The sequence below is a fragment of the Microtus ochrogaster genome, chromosome 7, assembly GCF_000317375.1.
Source record: "Microtus ochrogaster isolate Prairie Vole_2 chromosome 7, MicOch1.0, whole genome shotgun sequence".
NCBI classification, from domain to species: Eukaryota; Metazoa; Chordata; class Mammalia; order Rodentia; family Cricetidae; genus Microtus; species Microtus ochrogaster.
Window position 1 is genome coordinate 5,505,140 of NC_022014.1, and position 24,787 is coordinate 5,529,926.

General features: G+C 50.9%; 1 protein-coding gene and 1 pseudogene across 5 annotated transcripts in view; one reads left to right on the forward strand and one right to left on the reverse strand.

Moving 5' to 3' along the window:
- Positions 1-1,172: 1,172 nt before the first annotated feature.
- Positions 1,173-1,804, forward strand: LOC101982854 (annotated as a pseudogene).
- Positions 1,805-2,411: 607 nt separating this feature from the next.
- The window catches only part of Tfap4 (transcription factor AP-4), a 54,445-nt gene continuing 32,069 nt past the window's right edge, over positions 2,412-24,787 (reverse strand). Inside the window, exons 1-7 of one of the 5 annotated variants that reach the window (XM_005349245.2) lie at positions 18,754-19,023; positions 9,121-9,286; positions 8,931-9,029; positions 8,388-8,558; positions 7,166-7,306; positions 5,799-5,951; positions 2,412-3,439 (exon numbers count right to left, since the gene is read on the reverse strand). In XM_005349245.2, the coding sequence (XP_005349302.1) occupies positions 3,245-3,439; positions 5,799-5,951; positions 7,166-7,306; positions 8,388-8,558; positions 8,931-9,029; positions 9,121-9,286; positions 18,754-18,842 (1,014 nt within the window). In that variant the 5' untranslated portion in view covers positions 18,843-19,023 and the 3' untranslated portion in view covers positions 2,412-3,244. Of the gene's footprint in view, positions 3,440-5,798; positions 5,952-7,165; positions 7,307-8,387; positions 8,815-8,930; positions 9,030-9,120; positions 9,287-10,240; positions 10,339-17,993; positions 18,256-18,753; positions 19,024-24,787 lie in introns of those variants that run through there. The other 4 variants (XM_026780770.1, XM_026780769.1, XM_026780771.1 and 1 more) reach the window with 4 other exon arrangements.

Sequence of the window (24,787 nt, forward strand, 5' to 3'; positions counted from 1 at the left end):
GCGCCCACTATTTTGTTTTGAGTACTGAATGAGTTTGGTGGCTGCCAGGGATGGGGAGAATGAGAGCAACTTCTTTAGGGAAAGGGCGCATTTTGAAGCTGAGATGTTTGGGACGAGATGAGTTTATTAACATTGTGAGTGGCCTAGGTTCACGTGTAAAATGAGCAACTTTATGTAGCCCAGGCTGGCCTCGAACTCAGAGATCCACCTGCCTCTGCCTCCCGAGTGCTGGGATTAAAGGCGTGCGCCAACACCGCCCGGCTCTAAAAGTATTTTTAAATGTTTAAATTTTTCCTGCCTTTTAATTGAATAAGTTCATGTCCAGAGACTTGCTGGGGGTAGAAATCGCCTCTTCTGCTCTGGTCTTAGTCCCACAGAGCGCGCACACCTCGTGGCGCCTCGGAGGGTCGGGGGCGTTCCCGCCAGGAGGCTCTGCCGGCCCCGCCCACAGGCGGACGTGGGCGGCTCGAGGCCGCTTTAGTCCCGCAGAAATGGGCCATGTTGTATAAAGTCACAAGGTAAAGAATCCTGAAGGTCAGTCTTCACTCCAAGAGACGGAAAGCCCTTGACCTACCATCATTTGCAATTTCCCAAGAAGGAAACAGACTCAGAGGACGAGGCTGTGCTGTGTGAGGCTGAACTGAGCACTGGCAGGCCACAGCCGCTTACGCATCCCGGAGAGGTTGCCTTCCCTTGCGCAGATGAGAACACGGGCCTCAGCGGATCTGAGACTCGCCCTCCAAACCCTAGCCTGAGTAAGGCCATCTTGCAGCCAGCCTCCATGTCGCTGTTCCCTTGTGCCAGAACAGCAAAACCTACTCCTTCCCTGGTGGGGCAGTGTGTGCTGAGATCAGCATGCCCCCTTCCCCAACCCCCACTAAGAACAAGGAACAAATTTTCCTGGAGTCTGGGTTCTTTGGAGTGTTTTGTTTGGTCTTGACTGTCCTGGAACTCTCTGTAGACCAGGCTGGCCTCAAACTCCTGGAGATCCACCTGCCTCTGGCTGTGAGTGCTGGGATTAAAGGGGTGTGCCTCCACCTGGATTCTGGTTTATCTGAACCTGCAGTCACCTCTACGCTTAACGACTAGCCACTGCTCTGAATTAATTCTGCTGCGTGTGGACAGAGAGCCACATAAAATGGGCATTGCCCTCTTTCCTTTCTGCCACCGCCATGCCATCCACACTGAGGAAGACCCGGAAACTCTGGGGCCATGTGAGCCACAACCATGGCCGCATCGGTCAACACTGCAAGCATCCAGGAGGACGCAGGAACGCTGGAGGCATGCATCATCACAGGATCAACTTCGACAAATATCATCCAGGTTACTTTGGGAAAGTTGGGATGAGGCATTACCACTTAAAGAACCAAAGCTTCTGCCCGACTGCCACCCTGGATAAACTGTGGACACTGGTCAGTGAGCAGACCCGGGCTAACGCTGCCAAGAACAAGACTGGAGTTGTGTGGACGCTGGTCAGTGAGCAGACGCGGGTCAACGCTGCCAAGAACAAGATTGGAGTTGTGTGGACACTGGTCAGTGAGCAGACCCGGGTCAACGCTGCCAAGAACAAGATTGGAGTTTTGTGGACACTGGTCAGTGAGCAGACGCGGGTCAACGCTGCCAAGAACAAGAGCTGCTCCCATCGCTGATGTCGTGCGATCGGGGGCTACTACAAAGTTTTGGGGAAGGGAAAGCTCCCTAAGCAGCCTGTCATCGTGAAAGCCAAATTTTTCAGCAGAAGAGCTGAAGAGAAGATTAAGGGTGTTGGAGGAGCCTGTGTTCTGGTGGCTTGAAGCCACTCAGGGAGGTCAATTAAATGCTAGCATTTACAAAAAAAAAAAAAAAAAAATGGGCATTCACATGGGATGAGAGGAAAACTCAGCCATGCTGTCGTCCCTGCTAACCAACCCCAGTGAACTCGGTTACTCCGCGCTGGACTGCCATGGGTCAGTCTTTGCACTGCTGGTGCCACCCCAGCGTGGAAACAGGTCTTCACCCACATCTACAGGGGGATTTGTGGACTGGGGAGAAGAGGAACACAGGGGCACACACTTCGGCAGCGGTAAGGCTCATAAACCTCGAGAGCCTGAGAGCATCTATGCTCTTCCTCTAGTAGTTAAAACTGTGGCTTACGCTCCTGCCCTGCAGTGACGGTTGAGCCGTTCCCTCCACCCCAGCAGACGTCCCATTGTTGAAGAATATTCCAAGCCCATGGACTGAGGGCCCCAATCTCGTCACTGCAACGTCACACACCAGCAGGAGTGCCATTATGTTCACACAGTCCCCTCTGAATTTGGAAGTCCAGAGAATACCCCTGAGTCTCGGCCAAACAGCCCAGGCCAGGGTCCCCAGAGCGGTACATCCTCAAGAAATACAGAATCTAAAAAACAAAGTACAAATTTTATTTCGTTTCTTTACAAAGGCACAATGGCCTCTTGGTATTTTGTTCCCTACCCCCACTTTCTTAACAAAATATAATAGCTTCTCCTTGGACACAAAGACCTCAAAATTGTGTAAAAAAAAAAAGAAAAAAGAAAAATTTTAAAAATTACAGAAACCAAAACCAAAATAAAACCAACAACAAACAAAACAAAAAGAGAGACAAAGACATTTTTGGGGTCAATGATGGGAACCCTAGAGGGAAGGTGGTAACAGAGAATGATCAATTCTGGTGCTGAGGTGGGGAGGGGGAGGGGAGAATGGCAGCAGCAACCCCCAACCGAGAAACAACGTAGAGCCCCAGGTCCCCAGAAAGCCCCAACCCAGCCTGACCCCCAACCCATGTAAGTGCTTAAAAGAGAAAAAAGAAAACCAAACAGGAGGGAAGGGGGCTAAGACTGACAGTCTCGGGCTAGCCCTGGGGAGGGGGAAAACACCTTGGGGTTTTGTTTGATTTTCCCTGTTCTTAAAAACACGTTTAAATGGAAGGAAAACAAACAAACAAACAGAAAGAGCTTTTTGGCGGAGAGAGACCCGGCACCTCAGTGTCAGCTTCCCCGGCCCCAGGGCCGAGGCCCAGCCCTGGAGTCCCATGCTCCCACGCGTGCTATGCCACCCCAACCCTGGGACCTGGGCTTGGGTGGCTTCGATCAAAGGTCGACTTACAGTATTGAAAAAGAGGTCATAAAAGAGACCCAAATGACATCATAATTTTGTAAAAATTCCTCACTCATTCACCCATGTTTCTCCCTGTTGTTACCCCGGCCCCCTCTAACCCCAGAAGGGAGAGGAGGGCTGGGGGTGGTCAGGGAAGCTCCCCGTCCCCCAAAGGCTCCTCCCGGCTCTGGTCCATGGCGTCGCTGTCCGAGGCCTCAGAGTCCGAGGCAGTATCGGAGGTGTGAGCCTCTGCGCAGCTGCGGACGGACTTCACGATCACCGCTCGTCTCTGTTCCTCCTCCAGCTCCTGTTTGTCCTGGGTGCCCTCAATGTGCTGGATTGCCTGGACAGAAAGGACAGTCCATTAGGAGACTCAGGAGGAGACCGGGCCAGCCAGAGTGGGGGCCCTTCGCCACTGCATTCTGCCCCCAAGACGCCCCCCCCCCCCAGAACTGTTCAAAAATAAATGACGGCTCCTGTTTATATACAATGAAGTTCACTAACTCAATAAAGGTCTTTGCTGTTCGCGGTATTATTCAGTCTACTGGGCATATATGCAGAAAGTTCTGGGAGCTGATAGTCTTTTTTTTCCTTGTTTCTGTTTTCTGGGTTGTTTTACTATTTATCAACTGATAATTTTTTTTTAATGTTGCTCACAGCACTGATAGGAGCCCAAGGACTACTACCCATACAAAGGCGAAAGGGGCTGGGGAGAAAATTCAGTCTGCAGAGTGAGGGCCTGGGTTCAGTCCCCAGACTCTCCAAAGTCAGGCATGTAGCAGGAACCGGTACCTGAAGGGCTGAGAAACTAGAGTCAGAAAGATCCCTACGGCTCACGGCAAGCGACCCTAACCGTGGCCAACACACTCCAGCCAGTCTCCTGTCTCTTGTTCCTGGGCTCCTCACCCCCACTTTCTTAACAAAATATAGTGGCAGCTCCTTGGACACAAATATCTCAAAATTATAAAATAGATAAATAAATAAACCAAACCCAAAACAACCCCCCAAAAAGAGAAAGAGAAAGACATTTTGGAGGTCAATAATGTGAACCCTCATAATGAGAACATTAGGATCATATATATATATATATATATATATATATATATATATATATATGTAAAATGTGAGAGGTGCCGTACATATTTAAATACATCAACTGTATTTTGCAATATAAACAGAATAACTTGGCTTACAAAAAATGCATTGTCTTTTCTAGGAAGAAAGAAAATAAACATATATATATGATTCTAATGTTCTCATATGTGTGTGTATCATATATAGGCAGATATTAGCTCAAAAACGTAGACATCTTTCCTGTATTATATATAGATAATTGTGTATGTATATATACACACACACACGCATGCAAGCACATGCACACAGATATATACAAATCTTTTCTCTAAATAAATAAAACACTGGACATCTTTCCCCAGTGTCCAGTTCTTGCCCCTCATCAAGGAAACTTCTGTGCAACAGATAGAGACTGTTATAAAAACCACAATCGCCAGGCGTGGTGGCGCATGCCTTTAATTGGTGGCTGAGGCAGGCAGATCTCTTGTGAGTTTGAGGCCAGTCTGGTCTACAGAGTTCCAGGACAGCCAGGGCTACACAGAGAAACCCTGTCTCGAAAAAAAGAAAACCACAATCAATGAAAAGGCAGAGCTGTGGAGACCGTCCCAAAGGACACAGCTACACTAAAGCTCCCAAGCCAGGCTCGGGGATCATTGAAGAGGAGACCGGAAGACTGTTAGAGTCAGGATCAGGGAGCTTGCTAGGAAGTCTCACCAACGTGACCGCATAACCATGTGGTAAACAAAGACTACACCGAGAAACACGCCAAAGTGGACAAGTAAGGCCATGAGGCCTCACTCCTACACAAAGATTCACAGGCAACTAGTGAATCCTGAGAGCAGGAGAATCAGTCTTTCAGGAAAGAACACCCCAATTGGTTATCCAATACCAAATAGTCAGCCTGAAAATACATATACAAGTACCATTCTAGAGGCTGAGAAACGTGTAATGTGTATGAAGGAAAATAATCATCCACATATACGTATTTAACAACAATTAATGAGAAAAAAGGCCATGAATTTGAAAGAAAGCAAGGGGAGTGTAAGAGTTTGGGGAGAAAAGGGAAGACGAAAGTGACGCAATTATAATCTCAAAATTAAAGAAGCAGGTAGTGATGGCACGTGCCTTTAATCCCAGCACTCAGGAGGTAGAGGCAGGCGGATCTGAGTTTGATGCCAGCCTGCATAAAGGTAAGAGAGAGAGTTCTGGACTGGCTCAGAGCTTCACCAGGAAGCTCTGAGAACAGATGCTTCTTAGGGCCACAAGAAGCACATGTGCCAACAAGCCTATAAACCTGACTCTATAAGCCTTCTAACCCAAGTTTGATATGGTGGGAGAGCCTGTTCCTCCTGTCCTCTGACCACTACACAGGCTCCATGGCACACATACACACACGATAAATAAATTTTAATTTTTTTTAAAAAGGAGCCTCAAGCTGGGCAGTGGTGGCACACACTTTTAATTCCGGCACTCGGGAGGCAGAGGCAGTAGATCCGTAAGTTCAAGGTCAGCCTGGTCAATATGAGCTAGTTCCAGGATAGCTAGGACAGAGAAACCGTTGGGGGGGGGGGGGGCGCTTGTTCCCAGCAGTCAACTCCCATGAGCCATCCTCCCCTGAGCCCAAATACCTGCACAATGGTGTCCAGATTTTGCCGGGATGTAGAAACAGAATTGATGACCGAGGAGGGACCCATGGTGACAACATTGATGTGGTGGGAGGAAGGTGGGGCTGGTGCAGGCACGATCACTGTGGGGTGATGGGTCGGGGCTGGAGGCAGAAGCTGCAAGACAGAATTCCTCAGTCTCTCTCTCCTGCCCACCAGCCTTCCTTACACATAGGGTATCTACGAGCGTGGATTTTACATGTCCCCCCCAAAGTCCAGGCGGTACAGGCTTGGTCTCTGGCGTGGCAGTAACAGAAGACAGAAACCTGAGGGGTTGAGCCCAAGCTAGCGTGTGGTGTAATCACAGGAGTCAGGAAGCCGAGCAGGACAATGACAAGTTCAAGCCAATCTGGGATATAGTGAGTTCAAGGCCACATGGGAAACGTAGCAAGGCCCTCTCTTAGGAGAACAAAATAATAATAATGGAGCCTTGGGCTGGGTGATGATGGAGCACGCCTTCAATCCCAGCACTCAGGAGGCAGAGACAGGTGGAATTCAAGGCTAGCCTGGAATACAAAGTGAGTTCCAGGACTGCCAGGGCTGCCACACAGAGAAACCCTGTCTCGGAAAATAATGATAATAATAATGGAGCCAAGTAGAACTGGGCAGGCATATCCTGCTTCTTTCTCGTTTTCTCTCTTTAGTTTCCTAGCCATGAGGTGAGAAGTTTGGTTCCTGCCATGATACAGCACCTCACCCCCGCTCCGATCAATCACAGTCTGAAGCCTTCAACACTTGAACCAAAGTACCCTTTTTCTCTTCATAAATTGATTATTTCAGGAGCTTGCTACACTAATAAAGAGCTGACAAGCAGGGGGGCTGCCAAGTCATAACCCCACCACACCTGGCGGCCCAGTGAGCAGCTTCTGTGCACCCTGGACCCTCTGGTCGCTCCACTTCCCTTTGTCAAGAAGCACTTCGGAATTTAGCAACTGTTCAAGGGTTTACATCCTGGCTGGGCATGGTGGGTGAGCCCTTAATCCCAGCACTCAGGAGGCAGAAGCAGACAGATCTCTGTGAGTCCAAGGGTAGCATGGTCTACATAGTGAGACCCTGTCTCAAAACAAACAAAAGGAGTATAGTCTGGTGCTGAGATGTAGCTCAGTGGTCAGATGCTTACCTGACATGCACAAGGCCCTGGAGCCTATTACCACCATAAAAAAGAGCATAGTTCCTGGGTTGAGACAGAAAGGGTTCAAATTCCTGCTCCTGGGCAGGTTATCTGAATTTTCTCTGCCTCATTTTCCACAGCAATAAAACACTATAACAGTCCAAGCTTCAAAGGACCAGGGTGAGAATTCTGTTCTAATGCACTCATGTCTCCCGCTCACCTGAGTCCGCAGGTGCTGCTGTTCCCGCTCCAACTTCTCCTGATGCAGCAGCCGTACCTGCTCCTGCTGCTGCTGCAGCTGCACCTGCTGTGCGATCACCTTGAGTTTTTCCGGGTACATGTGGGCCTCAAGGGAGCGCACCTGTAAGTGAATCGGCATAGCACTCAGAGGTGGGGCAAGACCATACCTGCCCAACCTGCTGCAAAGGCCACTTCTCACTAAAACTCCAATCCTGGCCACAGGGCGATCCTAAACCTAAAACCCTGGCAGAAAGCGCCCCCTTCAGGGCAGACCAAAGGCTCTTCCTACTTCACCTCTAAACTTCTGTCTCAACTGTTTCCCACCTTCTCCTTTCTTGTCTGATGGCCCGTTTGCTTTTGGAAGCCACAGAGCACAACCTGGGGAACCAGGTCAAACTCCTCCTGGAGCCTCAGCTCCTGTACAGTCTTTCTCAGCTGCAGTTTTTTGAGTGTGCATGCTGGGAGTCGGGACCAGAACTTACATACTAAGCACTCCACAACTGAGCCAAACAGCCCAGCCCTCCATTGCATTTACACCTTGCCAGGCTGTGATGGCGCATGCCTTTAATCCCAGCAATACAGAAGCAGAGGCAGGCATAAGATCTCTGTGAGTTCTAAGCCAGCCTGGACTACAGAGCAAGTTCCAAGACAGGCTCCAAAGCTACAGAGAAACCCTGTCTCGAAAATCAAAAAAAAAAAAAAAGAAGAAGAAGAACAAGAACAAGAACAAGAACCCTTGCTGGGTGGTTGCGCACTCCTTTAATCCCAACACTTGAGAGGCAGAGGCAAGCAGAGCTCTGTGAGTTTGAAGCCAGCCTGGTTTACAGAGTGAGTTCTAGGACAGCCTGTCTTGAAAAGGGGATGGAGAAATGCTCAGAAGTTAAGAACACTGGCTGCTCTTCCAGAGGTCCTGAGTTCAATTCCAGATCTGATGCCCTCTTCTGGTGTGCGTGAAGACAGAGCAGTCATATACATTAAATAAATAAGTATGTAAGTAAATAAATAAATAAATACTAAAAAAAGAAAGTCGTTGGCTAGTGCTTTTCACTCATATGCAGATGGAGACTGGAGAACAGAGCCTATTCCTAGGCCAAGTATAGAGTAAGCACTCTGGTAAAGAAATACTTGGAGGGAGGAACTGAACAGAATCCATCCTCTCTATGCCTGGGTATCACACTGGCCAGCAGAGGGCGCTGCCTCACCTGCTCTTCCAGCATCATCCGCACAGATCGCTCCTTGTCTAACTGTTGCCGAAGCTCAATCATTTCCCTCCTAAGGTCCTCAGCCTTCTCGTCCTCCCAGATGTCAGGGGAGCCAATGCCCTCGTCCTTGTCTTCTGCCCGTCGCCGCTTGGGGGATGAGCCACTCAGCTCCTGGGGACCCCAAGAGGTTGGTGAGTGAGTTAGTTGACACACCCATAACACATCCAGAGGTCCTGGAGCTCTCCAAAGCCACCCGAGACAGGTGGACTCAATACTGGAGAATCCATTCTGCAAATCCACCAAGTAGCCAAATGCCGGGAACAGAAGGATGGACTTGCTCTCCAGAACAGTCGCCTGCTTGCTCCAGAGCCTGCTCCTCTGTCCTTCACAGATGAAGAAACAGGCCCAGGCAAGGAGTAGGCGGGTTCTGTGGGCAAGATAAGAAGGATAGCCACCCATGCGTCCCGAGTTAGTGGTTTGGTTAGGATATGCACACACAGAAGAGAAAGGCAAGGTTTGCTGGGTGGGTTCTCCGTCCGGTACCTGGATGAAGCGCTTGAGCTGCGTGTTCTGTTGCAGGAGTCTCGTCTTCTCCTGCTCGAGAGAGAAGATGTATTCTGCCGTCTGCTGGAGAATGGCTGCCTGAGAGCAGAAGGGAAAGAATCACACGGCTGGTCCCCTCCCTGCGAGAGCGCGGCACCTCCTCCAAGAAGCCCTCCCTGCCCCTGCCCACCTTGCTGAGTTTCTCGCCATCTGTGTGGGGAATGAGGGTCTTGAGGGACTGGAAGCCCGCGTTGATGCTCTGCATGCGCCTCCGCTCGTTGCTATTGGCAATCTCCCGCCGGATCCGCCTTTCCTGGTCCCGCTGGGTCTCGGGGGTCAGAGGAATGTTGGCAAGGCTGCCAGGGAGAACAGGAGTGGATTCAGGATTGATGTCCTCTAAAGTTTACCCCCAGAGGGCCCTGGATATAACCTGCGTCACTTCTCTATGACAAACAGTGCCCGAGGGACTCTGGCAGGTCACTCCACGATGACGTAGGGTTGTGCGTGCCTTGGGGTACCCAGGACTGAATCAGCTGCCCGTGGAAACGGGTGGTATGCTTCCCTGCTTTCTTTCCTCGAATTCTCTCCTCTAGAAGAGATTCTTAGCAATACCTGGGTTCCTAACATTTACCTAGTCGGGCCGGGAAGGCCCAGAAACCTGCAGGCTAATCCCTATGATTCTAATGCAAGAGGACCCCAGACAGCAACCAGACACCCGCTCTCAGGACAGTTCAAAGCTCCTTGCAGTGTATCTGGACCACCTCCTTCAGAGCTCAGACTTTGCCACCGCAGTCTGAGAAGACTGCCTAATGGCACAGCTGCCTCCAGCCACCACCCCAGCCACTCTGAGCTGAGAATGTATGAAGGTCAAGACAGGCAGCACTCACTCCAGATGGGACACTGGGTCAACCACCCCTTGGGACGGGTCTGCTTTAACCTGACCCACTCCAAGGCACAGGCACTCTGCACAGAGAAGGGAGGCTCCCAGCAAGCTGTGGAGGATGTCACTGCATGCTACAGAAGGCAGCCAGCAGTGGAGGGCCCAACGCCGCTGCTCCCGAGGGGTGGGCCTGTGTGTGGCCTAGAGGAGGTATACCCCCCCTCCTCAGCCCTCCCCTGCAACTCCCCCTCCCGCCCCTGGCCTGATGGCTTCCAGATGCTGTGCTCTCAGCAGAGGCCTTCAGCCCCACCCAAAGCCACAGTCCTGGCCTCTTCCTGAGGGGGCCCTCCCAGGGTGACCTGTTCCAGGCTAGAGCCAAGGGAGCATGTACCCCTGGGTCTGGGAAAAAGGGGCCTCCAACACCTCTCACCTCATTGATGTGGAGTCTGAGGTCAACGGGGTGCCAGATCTAATTCTCTTGCAGTGAGCTGGCTCCTGCCTCTATCCCCAGGGAAAATGGGCTGCTGTGCAGCCCAGCAGGGGACACATCTGCAGCAGCTGGAAACAGCTGAAGCCTGTCCAGCCCCACCCAGCCTACCCCATCTGTCCTGCCTCAGCTCCCTAAAGGACCCTAGCAGCATCCCGGCCCCTTTCAGGGCCTCAGCATCCTCTCCCAACAGAAAGGATGGACAGCTGGGAATGAGTTCCCTGTTGGCTACTGCAGGCGACTTGGAGGCAAAGCAGCTCCCTTCCCACTCCATCAAGCCGGTCCCATCTGCCCAGGACCCCAGAGCACCCAGAATACATGGCCCCTTCTCCCTAGGTACATGTCCCCATAGGACCTAAAGGGGCCCAGGTCTCCCACAGATGAGACTTCCCTACTTAAAGCTTAGGGTGGGGAGAAACACAGTGTTAGGGTGGAATAGCTGGAGGTTCAGCTTCCCTGCTTCCGGCCAGAATACCTCCCTTCTCCCAGCCCCAAAAAGGGAGCAGTGGGGCGTCTGGAAGAAGACAAGGACAGAGCAGGACAAAGCCAGCAATGCTCCTCAGTCCTCGGGGGGAGCCAGGGGGCCAGTGAGATGAAACCCCACAGGACTTCTTTGAAGGATATGACGGCCCACGCCTGAATGTCAGCACTTAGGACGCAGTGCTGAAAGAGTGTGTGTGGGGGGGGGTTTGAGGCCAGCCTGGGCTACACAGGAAGACACCTGTCTCAAAAAACAATGAAAGAGATGAGGCGTTTGGCACCATGGCAATATGCCAGTAATACCAGCACTAGGAAGGCAAGGGCAAAATTAAGTTCAAGTTTATCCTCACCTACATCACAAGTTCAAAATCAGCCTGGGCTACATGAGACCCAGACTCAAATTTTTTTTTTTTTTTTTTTTTTTTTTTGGTTTTTCGAGACAACCAGACTCAAATTTAAAAGTGGTTGTAGGAGGGGGGATGAAGAGATGGCCAAGCAGCTAAGAGTTCTTGCTGCTCTTCTACAGGACCTCAGTTCGGGTCCCAGAACCCACACCAGGTGGCTCCAAACTGCCTGCCCGTAACTGCAACTGTAGGGCATCGATACCCTGGCCTCTGTGGGCATCCTACACATAAACACTATAAATACATACGCATACACACATGAGAAGTCACAGAAACAAGTCATCCAGGGATTAGAATTCCCCACCCCACCCTAAGATTGATGCGGGAGTCTCCCCCTCAGCTCGCCCAGTCTCTGGGCCCCTGCTAGTGATGCCTCAAAGGCTAAAACTGATCTAAGACTCGGTCTCCAAACAGAGCTTATAACCAGCCTCAGGCTACCCAGAGGGCTAGCCTGTCTTAAGGGCCCCAGAATACCGGAGTACAATTTTAAAAATAAATAAATGGGGGCTGGAGAGATGGCTCGGTGGTTTAAGAGCATTGCCTGTTTTTCCAAAGGTCCTGAGTTCAATTCCCGGCAACCACATGGTGGTTCACAACCATCTGTAATGAGGTCTGGTGGCATACACACAGACAGAATAATAAATAAATATTTAAAAATAAATAAATAAACGGGGTTAAGTCTGTGGTTCAGTTGATAAAGTGATTGCTTAACATGCCCAAAGTCCTAGATTCAATCCCCAGAACTCCATTAAAAAGCAAAACAAAAAAGCATAGTGTCACACATCTGTAATCCTAGAGCTAGGTATAGGCAGGAGGGTCCTGAGTTCGAGGACAATCTATGCTGTAGAATAAGACACTGTTGTCTCAGCCGGGAGGTGGTGGTGCACACCTTTAATCCCAGCACTTGGGAGGCAGAGGCAGGCGGATCTTTGTGAGTTCGAGGCCAGCCTGGTCTATAAGAGCTAGTTCCAGGACAGGCTCCAAAGACACAGAAAAACCAAAAGAGAAAAGAAAAAAAAAAAAAAAGACACTGCTGTTTCAAAGAACCAGTGAGTAGACTTAGGGGCACTTGGTTCCCGGGTTAGAGGAAGGGACCAGCCACAGTAAAGTGTGGCATTGGGACCCCAGAGCAAGGTGGAACAGGTTCTATACCATGCCCTAGACCAGCTGGCCAGCTTCCCCAGGAAAGGAGGGTCAGGCACCATGGAGAGTTAAGTGGTGACTCCTTTGTTGCTGCTCGTGTTTGTGACAAGGTTTCACTCTTACAGCCCAGACTGGCCTCACAGCAATCCTCCTGCCTCAGCCTTCCGAGTGCTGGGATCACAGGTGCTATTATTGAGACCTCTTTCTCCCTGGCTTTCACTGCAGCGGTGAACCATAGACATGGTCCTGTGCTGTGTAGAGTAGGGCAGAGCTGGCTCCACCTGGGTGTGCCCTCTGTTAAGAGCCCATGCACAATCACAACCTGCACAACTAAGTGTGTGTGACTGACCCACAGGTGCAGAGACTCACTCTAGGTCATACTGGGTGGGCTGGCAGACAGGGTACAGCTGCAAGCAGTCCCCTGCAGTTTCCATCAACTCGGCTACCCCGGACACGCACTGACTGGGAATCTCACAGCCCTGGCCCAGAAAGGGTCCATCACAGAACTCCCACGAGGAAGATATCTTGGCTACCAGACGATGAACAGGTCCCTAGCCCAACTCTCCTTGCTCAGGAACCAACTGCCGATTAACATGGTCACCCCCAGACTCAGCTCTGAGAAAGAAACTGTCCCTGCAAAGCTGCAGTTCTGCTCGGGGATTGGGACTGTCTCAATGACTCGTCTGAGTTAGCAGGTGACTGCTGAGCAGGGTGGGGGTGGGGGCGAGTGGGTGTTCTAAGTGGTGGAATGTCAGTAAGCTAGCCAGGAGTTCTAGTGTACAGAGTGCGAGCTGACCGTGAATTCTTTAAAGAAAAAAAATTTATTACTTTTTTTTTTTTTTTTTTTTGGTTTTTCGAGGCAGGGTTTCTCTGTGGCTTTGGAGCCTGCCCTGGAACTAGCTCTGTAGTCCAGGCTGGTCTCGAACTCACAGAGATCCGCCTGCCTCTGCCTCCCGAGTGCTGGGATTAAAGGCGTGCGCCACCATCGCCCGGCAAAAATTTATTACTTTTTATTTTATTTGCACTAATGTTTTACCTGCATGCATGTCTGTGTGAAGATGCCAGATCCCCTGGAACTGGAGTTACAGACAGTTGTGAGCTGCCATGTGGGTGCTGGGGATTGAACCTGGGTCCTCTGGAAGAGCAGTCAGTGCTCTTAACCACTGAGCCACTTCTCCAGCTCCCTGACGGTGAATTCTGATTGGTGGAATGCAGATCAGCTATCCTGATCGCTAACTAACCCAATCGTCACTTCCAGGTGATACTGCACTAGAAAAAGGAGATTTTCTTGCATATGCCTGGAAGTTCCTTACAGCTCTTTCTTGGTTTTACAAAATCAAATTCACAGTGAGTAATGACATGGAAAAGTCCCACCCCCTCCCAAAACTTCAGAGTCCCCTCTGTAAGCAGTGAAGACTGCAGAGACCACGGGCTTGGGGTGACTCTGGCCTGTGATGGCAGAGATTGCTGCTCATCAGGGATTGCTTGGCTTCAGGAATAAGAAACTGGGCCAATGGCCACAAAACGGAATTAGGCCACCCAGCCTTGGGTTCTAAGAGCAGGGTCACTGTCCCTAGTGAAGAACATCAGTACCCTAACCAGATGCTCTGGAGCAGGAGACAGGTGGTGGTTCACATCTGGATCCCTGATCCTCCTGCCCAGCCTAAGGCTAAGTATCCCATCACCCTCTAACTGGCCCCCACCAACTTTTTCACGTGGCCTGAACCCATTTAGCATCCCTGAAACACACAGCATCTGCAATCAAAAGGTGGGAAAGGCCATGTGGAATTTCTCCCATACCCAGGAGGAGACATAGAGATGACCTCCCACCAACGGTACCCAACACATTCATGTTTTCTCCATCACAGGCCCACTACCTCCACAGCCCTGACAGCCCCTGACCAACCTGCCACCCTCCCCTTGACCCAAGTGATTCCTGTCACAGGCACCTCTTCCCTAGCCTGCCCAGGGTATAGATGCCAACACCAGCTGACAGTTGCTAGCTGTGGAACCCTAGCCACTGAAATCTCCGCATCTCAGGTCTCCCCACGTTCATGAAGTGGCAATACTGCCTTATGCAGGATCGTGGTGAAGTTGAATAGAATTCAAAGGAGAGATAGGCAATATAACAAGAGGAAGAAAGAATGGCCTGTTTCCCTGGAGGTTTTCAGTACCCAGGTACCCAGCCTCTCGGGGAGCTGACAAAACCCTTCAGTATCCTGAATCAGTGAGCTGCCATGGACAGGGGTCAGGGATTACTGCTATATCCTTAGCCCCAGCATCAAGCTGGTGCTTCATAAATACATGATCAGAGATGAAACAAGCATGCCAAAGTTATTTTCTTTTGTTTTTAGACAGCGTTTTTTTGTGTAGCCCTGGCTGTCCTGAAACTCACTCTGTAGATCAGGCTGGCCTTGATCTCAAGAGATCCACCTGCCTCTTCCTTCCCAGTGCTGGGATTAAAGGTATGCACCACCACCACCCAGCTTTTATTTTTAAGAAAGCAATTTATTTTTTTCACAATTTTTTAATGTGCATTGGTGTTTTCTTATTCTTGCATGTATGTCTGTGTGAGGGTGTCAGATCTCCTGGAACTGGAGTTACATACAGCCAGTTGTGAGTTGCCATGTGGTTGCTGTGAATTGAACCTGCGTCTTTGGAAAAGCAGCCAGTGCTTAACCACTAATCCATCTTTCCAGCCCTTGCCAAAGTTCTTAATGACACCACTTTTCTTTTTTCTTTTAAAACAAGATCTCTATGTAGCCCTGGCTGTCCTGAAACTTGCTACATAGACCAGGCTGGCTTCAAACTCAAGAGATATATCTACCTGCAGGACTCCAGGATTAAACTCAGGTCATTAGGTTTGTCCATAGGAATCTTTACTGACGAAGACAGTTTGTCAACCCTTAAAGGAGCCTTTAAAGAGTTTATAAGAGACACAGAGGAACACAGCTTGAAACGCCAGTACTTGGTGGGTAGAGGGAGGATCAGGAGTTCAAGGTCATTTTAGCAACAATCAAGTTGGAGACCAACCTGGACTAAATGAGAACCAACGGTTTACTAAAGGGGGTGGGGGCGCTAAAGAGATGGCTCGGCCTTGTAAGCATCAGAACCTGAATTCTGACTCCCCGAATCCACTGCTGGGAACAGTGCACACCTAGGAGCTGGGGGGTGCGTTGGAGACAAGCGGATCCCTGGAGCCCCTTAACAGCCAGCCAGGGGCACCAAATTGATAAACTCCAGATTTGGTTCAAGACCTCTTCTAAAATACAAGGACAAGATGTTGGCTGTGGTAGTTTACATCAGTAAGTTATGCTAAGAAGGAAGCAGGAGGATCCCAAGTTTAAGGCCAGCCTGGGATACACAGCTGGGCTGGAGAAATGGTTAAGAGTAGTTGAGAGAACATTCCAGATGACCCAGGTTTAATTGCCAGGACCCACACTGCAGCTGCTTCTGAGGGCAGGGCACACATGCGCTGCACAGATATGCAGGCAGGCAAAACATCCATACACATTTTAAAATATTGGAATTTTAAAAATTAAATAAAGAGTATAAGTAAACAAATAAGATGGGGAATGTTAGGTCTCCAACTCAGGACGAATGGCTGAGGTGCCTATTTAATACATCGAAGGGGACGCTGGCCACCAGGTTCTCCCAGCATCTCTCCACCTGTTACAGAGTCGTCCTGGTTGGTATACCCCGCCCCCTACCCTAACCGCTCCAGTCCAATCCCTGGGCTAGGCTCCCCACCTCCCACCCCCCAACCTCTAATCCCTATATAATATCAACCATTTTTGGCTACTGCCTCTTTGCTTCTCAGTCTCCAGGTTCCCAGGTGCTCTCTTTGCTCCCTCTCTCTCCTTCCCATGGCCTGGTTCAGTCTGGATCTTCCAGATGCCTCTGGCTGTGCTCTCCCTCAAATCTACAGAAACCCTTCGCCTCAGCCGTACCGTACCGCACCGCGGAGCAGTCCTGTGCTCCTTTTTTTCTCATTCATCTGGTGCTGAAGAGGGACAACTGAGGAAGTCATTCAACTTTGACCTGTGGCCTCCACAGGCACACAGACATTTACACGGACAGAAACCACCTTGCACCTGCCTCTCAGAGTCTGAATTTCACCTTCTAGGCACTTCCTACATCCAGTTCTCACAAAACCATTAGGCAGCAGGTCCAAAACTTCAAGCCAAACTTGAAATGTGCTACGGCCCAGGAGGCATAGGAGCCAGACAGGGAGGGGTGGAGCAAAGTCCAATAACCTGAGATAAACCGGAGTCAATCAATCCACCTTAAGGTCCTGCCCAGCCCACACTCCATCCTGGACAGGCCTCCCATCTGTGGCTCCAGCTGAAAATGAACACACACAGAGGCTGGAGCTCCAGTGAACAGCCAACAACTGTTTCGGTGTAGGACAGGCAGACAACCTGTGTACCTGTAGGCAGGTTGTGGTACTTCAATCACTAGACCTGACAACACTCGATGCTCCTAGGGAGATCTACTGCCTTCCTCCAACACAGGGCTGGAGAATGGGCAGAGTGAAACCTTCTCAAGCCTACGCAGCATCAGAACCAGAACCTAAAGTCGGATCAAGTTTCACTCCCCACTCCCTAGTCCAGCTCAGAGAAGCCAGCGCCACACTGCAAACTCGGGGTTCAAGTCCGCCTGTACCATTTGCTCTAACTGTATCTTAGCTTCTGTATACATTTTTACAAAGAAACCAAAAAATAAATCAACTCACAGCAAGACTGTGACCATTCAATGAGAAAATCCTAGCAAGAGAGTCCCCAGAATATTTACAGAGTCCAAGAGTTTGGTTGTTGCTGTTTTGTACCGCTGCTGGGTCCTCCAGGTGGGCCCTTGTCTTAGTGCCAACTGAGGGTTGGGAAGGGGACGCAGAGGAGGGCTGCCAGCTGCTCGATCCATCAACAGACCATCTATCCCCCGGGTATTGGCTCTCAACTTGAGAGTAAAGTGGGATACCTGCCCGGATTTTATACCTAGGCAGCAACCTGCCCCACAGGCTTTGCAGTTTACCAGCCCGTGCCACTCACCGGGCTCCTCCTCCTTCAATCCCAGCCTTGCCTGACTGGGGTGTCTGAGCACGTGGCCCCAGCCCTGGGGAGCCATTACGCTCCTAGAGCAGCGCGGCAGGCAGGAAAGGGATCGTAGGTTTCAAACTTAAGCGCGCTGGAGAAACCTCTCCTGGCGTGCACCACCACCATTCCCGCCCCAAACCAGCCGGCTTGTAAGGCTCAATGAACAGACGCCAGGGCCGGCAATAGATGTTCCAGACATGACCATTTAACAAGAGTCCAGGGTGATTCGGCCACTGGTTGGCCGCGATTTGGTAGAGGATAGATCTGGGGCAACCTAAGTAGGGTCAAGCTCACTAAACGGTGTCTTGGGAGAGCGTGCAGACCTCCGACCACCCACCCGGTCAGGACACTCAACGCTTTGCATTTATGATTAAGGAACAGACATGGGACCGCAAAGTTTGCAGAGGAGACCCTCATGCAACAGGGTCTTGAACCCTAGAAGCAGCCTCAGGTACTCTTTTCCCAAAAGAACTCCCCCACCTGGCCTGCCTAGCCCACCCAGTTGGCTACGGCCGAGCTTTGTGCAAGTAAAGCGTGGCCCCGAAGCGCCTACAAGTCCCACAATGCAGCACCGACCCGGCATGGAGAACTACAGCTCCCGCGAGGCCGCGCGCGCAGAGGTCCGCCTACTCCAAGAGGGCTGCAGAGTCACGTCCAGGCCTCGCTAGTAAACAGCGCCCGGGCGCGGGCGGGCGGCGGGCAAGCAAGCTAGTGACTGCCAACGTGTGTGGGACCGCGGCTTCCCTGATGGCAGCGCGGCCACTAAGGGTCCACGTACGGCCCGCAGCCCCGGACGAGCACGCCCCCAGCCCTGCAGCAGCCCTGTTCTCTGCAAACGCTCACACCACCCGGCTCCCCGCCCCCCCCCCCAGCCTGGAGCCGCGGCATGGCTGCATTGTAGCTGTCCTCAGGCACGCCCCGAACCCCCCGAAAACGTCCTTAGAAAAGGGTTCCCAGAAAGCGCGAGGAAGCAAGAAAAGGAAGGAAGCCAAAGCGGGCGGGGGGGAGGAGGAAGCGCGGGTGAAAGCCACCAGCAGCAAGCATGGCCGGGACTGCTGCAGCACCACGTGGGTCTGTTTGCAATTTACAAACGTCGCGACTCGCCCGCCTGCAGCGGACAAAAGTGGCCAGGGCCTTTCGGGGTCCCCATGTTCCGAGGGAAGAGGGTCCCCAGGCAGCGCGAGCCGGGCACATGAGACTGCAGCCGACCCGGTGGCTAAGAAAGGCGAGCGAGGTCGGAGGCGCGGGCCATGCGTGCGCACACGCGCACCGGCCCGGGCGGGCTGGCCGGGGGCTGCAATGGGAAGAAGGGGTTGGGGGGAGGAGCAGTACACACCTACAGAGCCCTCCTATCACTTCTTTCTCTGTTTTCCTGAAATGTTGCAAAGAGGGCACCTTCTGAGTGGGCACCATGAAATACTCCATAGCGATAGGCCCCCCTCCTCTGCACGAGCCAGGTCTCGCGGTCAGCCGGAGAATACAAGATGGAAATCCGAATCAAAGGGCAGCGCCGGACGGAGGTGCAGAATCGGCCGGTCCCAGATGCAGGCGGCGGCAGCAGCGGCGAGGGGAGGGAGGCGGGCGGGAGGGGCAGGAGGGAGGTCTCTCCAGCCTGCCTCCCCGGGCGTGTGTATGTGTGTGTGTTTGCAGCTGATCAGATGTCTGTTTCAAGGCGGGAAACAGCTGGTGAAAACTCAGCACTCCCCCGGCCTCCTTCCGCGGAGTAAGGAATTGCATGTAAACAAAGGACTATTTGCAGCGCCCCCCCACGGGCGCCTGGATGCTGGGGCGAGAAGGGCGCAGACTCCTTGCGACCGACTGCAACCTGGGTCTGCAGACCTAACCCCGGGATCAGGGGTTCCCGGTCGCCAGCTAGCTGTGAGGGACACGGTGTGAATGGAGTGAGCAGCGGCCCGGCTACATGCGCCACTATGGGTGATGAGGTCCATCAGCTGACAGGTTGGCAAGCGTAGCTAAAAAAAAAAAAAAAAAAAAAATGGCCAGCCACCGCGCGGGATCCCAGACTGTGCAGCCCAGGGTCCAGTGGGGACTGCCCAGCGCAGGGTCTATGTGCACCGCTGCCCTAGGGGACGTGCGCTGGGCGGGGCTGCAGCGGCAAAAGGACAGCTCCCTCGGGTGCGTGCTCCGGAATTTTGCTTTTTCATGATTGCCACTGCACGGAGCGGAGCCGCTCTGGCGCGCTCCCTTTCGAGCCGACCCGGGCCCCCTGGAAACTTGCGTCATAGCCACCGCTTCCCACATGTAACTTGGGGCTGACTCTGACCACCCGCCAGCCTCCTCCCTCCGGCTCTGCCTAGCTGGCTTCACGGCCCGGACTCTGGCTGGAGCCTAGAAATTACAAAGTGCGAAGGGTACAGATGGCAAAGGCAGGTGTGCAGGGCACCTCGGATGCTGGGGCTGTCCTAGGAAGGAAGAGCAAGCGGAAAGGGAGGGAAGGGCGGAGGCAAGCCAAAACAGCAGCGGCCTCTGGGGGCAGGCTGCCAGCGCGGCCCGAAGATCCATTAGAGGTCTGGTGGTGGCTGCCAGAACCTGTCCTGACTCCTTCTCTACATTTAACTTTACTGCTTCGCGCGCAGCGGGCTGCAGCTTCTCATTCATGGGGAAGGCGGGGTGGAACTTGCTCTACCACCAGAGGGCGCTCTCTACTATGGGGGGGCGTGATGATCGGGGAAGGAGGGAGGGACACTTTAGGGGTAAGCTTCCGTCCTCTGTCACGCCCCCACCTTCCGGTCCCAGGCTCCTTGGAGGGCTTGGCCCCAAGCTCAGGAAGCCCACGCCTGCCTTGGAATGTCCTCACTTCTGCTCAGCGCCTTTCCCAGCCCCATCCGCCTTTCAAGGTTCCACCCAAATCGCACCTCTTAGTTGAAATACTTCTATTAATAACAATTGTTAGTTATTATTAGGGAGCATTGTTATTAGATATTACCAGCATCCAGGACTTGTCTAGTTAGTTTTGCGTGCATATTTATTAGTATTCAGATCAACCTGTTAAGCAATTTCTCTATGTTTAGATCCCAGATCAATTAGCATTTAATTCCCAGGGAGACTTAAAATGAAGCACATCCTAGCCAGCTGTGCAGTGCACACCTGTAATCCAACATTCTAGCACTTGGAGATTGAAGACGGAAGATGTGCATCCAAGGATAGCTATAGAGACTGTTCCTAGAAGAGACAGAAGGAAATGGAAGAAAACAGGAGGGCAGGTGAAATGGCTTCGTAGGTGAAGATGTTTGCTGTCAAGTCTGACGACCTGTGTTCAATTCCCAGAACCTCCATGGGACAGGGACAGAACCAACTCCCACAAGTTGTCCCCTGACCTTGGCATGGGCACCATGCCATGTACATACATACATAAAATTTTAAGAAAATGGAAAGGAAACAAAGAATATGAAAAGGGGCATCCTCGAATCCTTGGGAAGCTCAAGTTTTTCTTTAACGTGTATGAATATTTTGCCGGAGAATACATCTGTGCCTCAGGTGTGCACTGGTGCCCTATGAGACCAGAAGAAAGCATTAGCTCCCCTGGAACTGGAGTTGGGGAAGGTTGTAGGTACCATGTGGATGCGGGAATTGAACCCAGTTCCTCAGGAAGAGCAGTGCTAATTGCTGGATCATCTCTACAGCCCTTAGGTCTTTGTTTTATTTTCTGTTTTATTTTGGGTTTTTTTTTGTTGTTGTTTTTTGAGACAGGGTCTCCTGTATTCCAGGCTGGCTGCAAACACGTCCTCCCAAGAGCAGAGGCAATAACTGTGCACCACCAAGATTTTTATATCCGGCCACCCCCACCCCTATATAATCAGGGAATTTCTACTTTTGGGTACTCCTCTAAACAGTAACCCCACCTGTCACCCTTGAGTAGATTGACCTTGAGCTGAGCCAGATTTGTCTCTCAGAGAAGAGGGAGTTTACTTTGGCCCCTTCCTTCTGAAAGAGGTGATCCTGTGGAGGGGATAGTCTCTGTGGCAGACCCACAAAAACTAATTCTTGGAGTACTTTGAGATGTTGACATTTAAAAGCTGACATTCAGATGCTGGAGAGATGGCTTAGCAGTTAGGAGCATTTGCTAGTGTGCCAGAGGACCAGAGCTCTGTCCTGGCACCTGTCTCAGTGGCTCACAGCTATCTGTAACTCCACCTGGAGGAAGTTTAATGCCCTCTTCTGGCCCCCTTAGATACAAACACACACATGTTGCAGGCACATGCACAGACGCACATGTGCACAGGCATGTGCAGACATGTGCACGGGCACATGCAGACACACGAACATATGTACAGACACGTGTGCAGACATGAACACGGACACACGTGCATTGCATAGACGTGCAGACATACACATATGCACAGACACATGCACATATGCACAGAAACACATGCAGGCACAGGTACATGTGCACAGACACATGCAGGCAGACGCACACATAAACATAATTTAAAATAATTCTCGTTCATCTAGGCAAGTACTTTGTGACTGAACCACATCCCCCAGCTCTGCTATGGATTTTAATCCTGATGGAGGACGGATAGATTTTTCCAGTTTCTTTTTTTTTTAATTTATTTATTTACCTGGGTGTTTTGCCTGCATGTGTGACTGTGCACCTCATGCATGCCAGCAGAGTGTCTTAGATCCCCTGTAACCGTAGTTACAGACCGTTGTAAGACACCACTTGGGTGCTGGGAATCAAACCCAGGTTTTCTGGGAGAGCAGCCAGTGCTCTTAACCACTGAGCCATCTTTCCAGGCCGTGTCTTTCCATTTTCTCAATTGCTGCCCTACATGTATCTAGGGTACTGTTTTTTGAGCTCCTATTGCTCCATACCACATTTCCACAAGGCTAGTCGGTTAAAATTGTGTCAGGGCTTGGACTGCAGCTCAGTTAGTGCAGTGCCTATGTAGCATGAAGCCCTGGGTTTGAGTCTTAGTGCCACACTCACCAATGCCTTTCATCCCAGCACTCCAGAGGTGGAAGCAAGAAAATCAGAAATTCAAAGTCATCCTTTTGCTTGAAGGCCTGTCTCAAAAACAAAACCCTATGCCCACATATCAATTATAATAAATGAATAGCTGTTTTACCAGTGTTATGTGACAAAACTTTCCCTGGATAGACACAGCACACACATCATCTGCTCACACTAGATAGGGAACCCCCAACAGACCAAAGTATAGATACCACCAAAGTCCGACTTGGGGAAACAGTGAGTTTTATTGGAGTTAATTACAGGAACAGAATTGACTCAAAGATGGTTGCATTGTCAAGACCCAGCCCAGCATAGATGACAGCTCACAAGATCCAGGAAACCGATAGTGCACTCCACGGTCTGCAGATGGCTCAACAAGCTGGAGAGTGGCCTTTCCAAGTGATTCTGGACTAAGCCTCTTCCAGGCAGTTACGCTGATTTCTGCTTCTCCCAGGCAGCTGGTCTGATCCTGAAGGGAGCAGGCAAACACACCTTGGTCTGAGTACTGCTATTTTGACTCCAGACTCCATTTTACCTGTAGGGTGAAATAAAGTTCAGGTTCCCAAGCCCTAGGGAGGCTGAGAACTTTCCAATGGCTGATCCACCTCCTCCCTAAACCATAGAAACAGTCATTCTGCAGCTTTAGTTCTCTAGAAACAATGTGGTTGTTCCCAACAACAGAGGGAACAAATGAATCTGGTTGAACTGAAAGGCTTGTGTTGTGTATCGGTTGACAATGACGGAGCATTCAAGGAACCCCCTAGTCTCCAAATCCTGGTTGGTGAAAATTGTAACTCTAACTTGGCAACAAATGTCTGTGATTTTTAAGCTTATAAACCCCACTTCTGCCCCTGCTCGGGGCTGTCAGGAGAAACAAGGCTCCAGAGTCCTTGTCCTGCAGCCCTGATCCGTCAGTGACTTGTGTGGTGAATATTAGAATACTTGGACCCACCGGGCGGTGGTGGCGCACGTCTTTAATCCCAGCACTCGGGAGGCAGAGGCAGGCGGATCTCTGGGAGTTCTAGGCCAGCCTGGTCTACAAGAGCTAGTTCCAGGACAGGCTCCAAAACCACAGAGAAACCCTGTCTTGAAAAACCAAAAAAAAAAAAAAAAAAATAGAATACTTGGACCCATAGGTGTCATCTCTCTCCTTCCCACGGTGCATAACGGACTAGGTGCAACCCTCTCAAGAGTCTTCAGTGCAGCCTGGCTTTGCTCTTCCAAGAGGGACACTCAGGTTTTATTACTCACTCTGGCAGGGCAGGGCAGGTCATAGTGAATCTGATCGATTTCAGGGACTTCCTGAAGCTGTTTTGAGTTATGTTCCTGCTTAAGGTGCTTGCCTCCAGAGTGGAATGTCTCAGTCTAGGATTAAATTATTGCACAACAATCAGTAACATACCTAGACTTCCATCATTTTCATGGGCCACAAACTATCATTAACTTTTTTTTAGATTTTATTTATTCATTATGTACATAGTGTTTGCTTGTATGTCTTGAACACATGCCAGAAGAGGGTATCAGATCTCATTACAGATAGTTGTTAGCCACCATGTGGTTGCTGGGAATTGAACTCAGGTCCTTTGAAAGAGCAGCCAGTGTTCTTAGCCTCTGAACTGTAGGGATAAGTCCCGCCCCTTAGGGGGCGTGTTCGCCTCAGGCTAATGTTTACCTATAAATCTGGCGAGCATTGCTCACAGCGCTTGCTTCTGCTTTCCTGGTCTCCGCTGGAACGGTGGTTCTGTAAGTCTATTTCCCCATTAAAGCTGTTTTTTTTTTTTTTTTTTTTTTTTTTTTTTTTTTTTTTTTTTTTTTTTTTTTTTTTTTTTTTTTTTTTTTTTTTTTTTGGTTTTTTCGAGACAGGGTTTCTCTGTAGCTTTGGAGCCTGTCCTGGGACTCCAGCTGTATCTGTTTTTACAATCTGTCTGCATTCATTTACACCGTTACATTTTGGCGTCCAACGTCGGGCTATTTTGCCCCCACCCCGGCACGGGGGGCACAAGCTCTATCTTTCCCAGCCTTTGCAAGCAAGATTAGCTACTGGAGCTCAGTAAGCGCAATTGGACTCAAGCGAGTAGCCCGCTAGCTCCCGGGTGCCGTTTCGTGACTTGGGCCCCAGTGCCGAGTCCCAGATACACTCGGCCTTCAAGCCCATAATATCCAGAGAGGCAGGCGGATCTCTGGGAGCTCAAGGCCAGCCAGGTGGTGGTGGCGCACACTTTTAATCCCAGCACTCGGGAGGCAGAGACAGGCGGATCTCTATGAGTTCGAGGCCAGCCTGGTCTACAAGAGCTAGTTCCAGGACAGGCTCCAAAACCACAGAGACCCACCACTGGCAGGAACCGGTCATTGCAGGTAAAAAAATTTTTATTTTATAAATAAAATGTCTGAACAC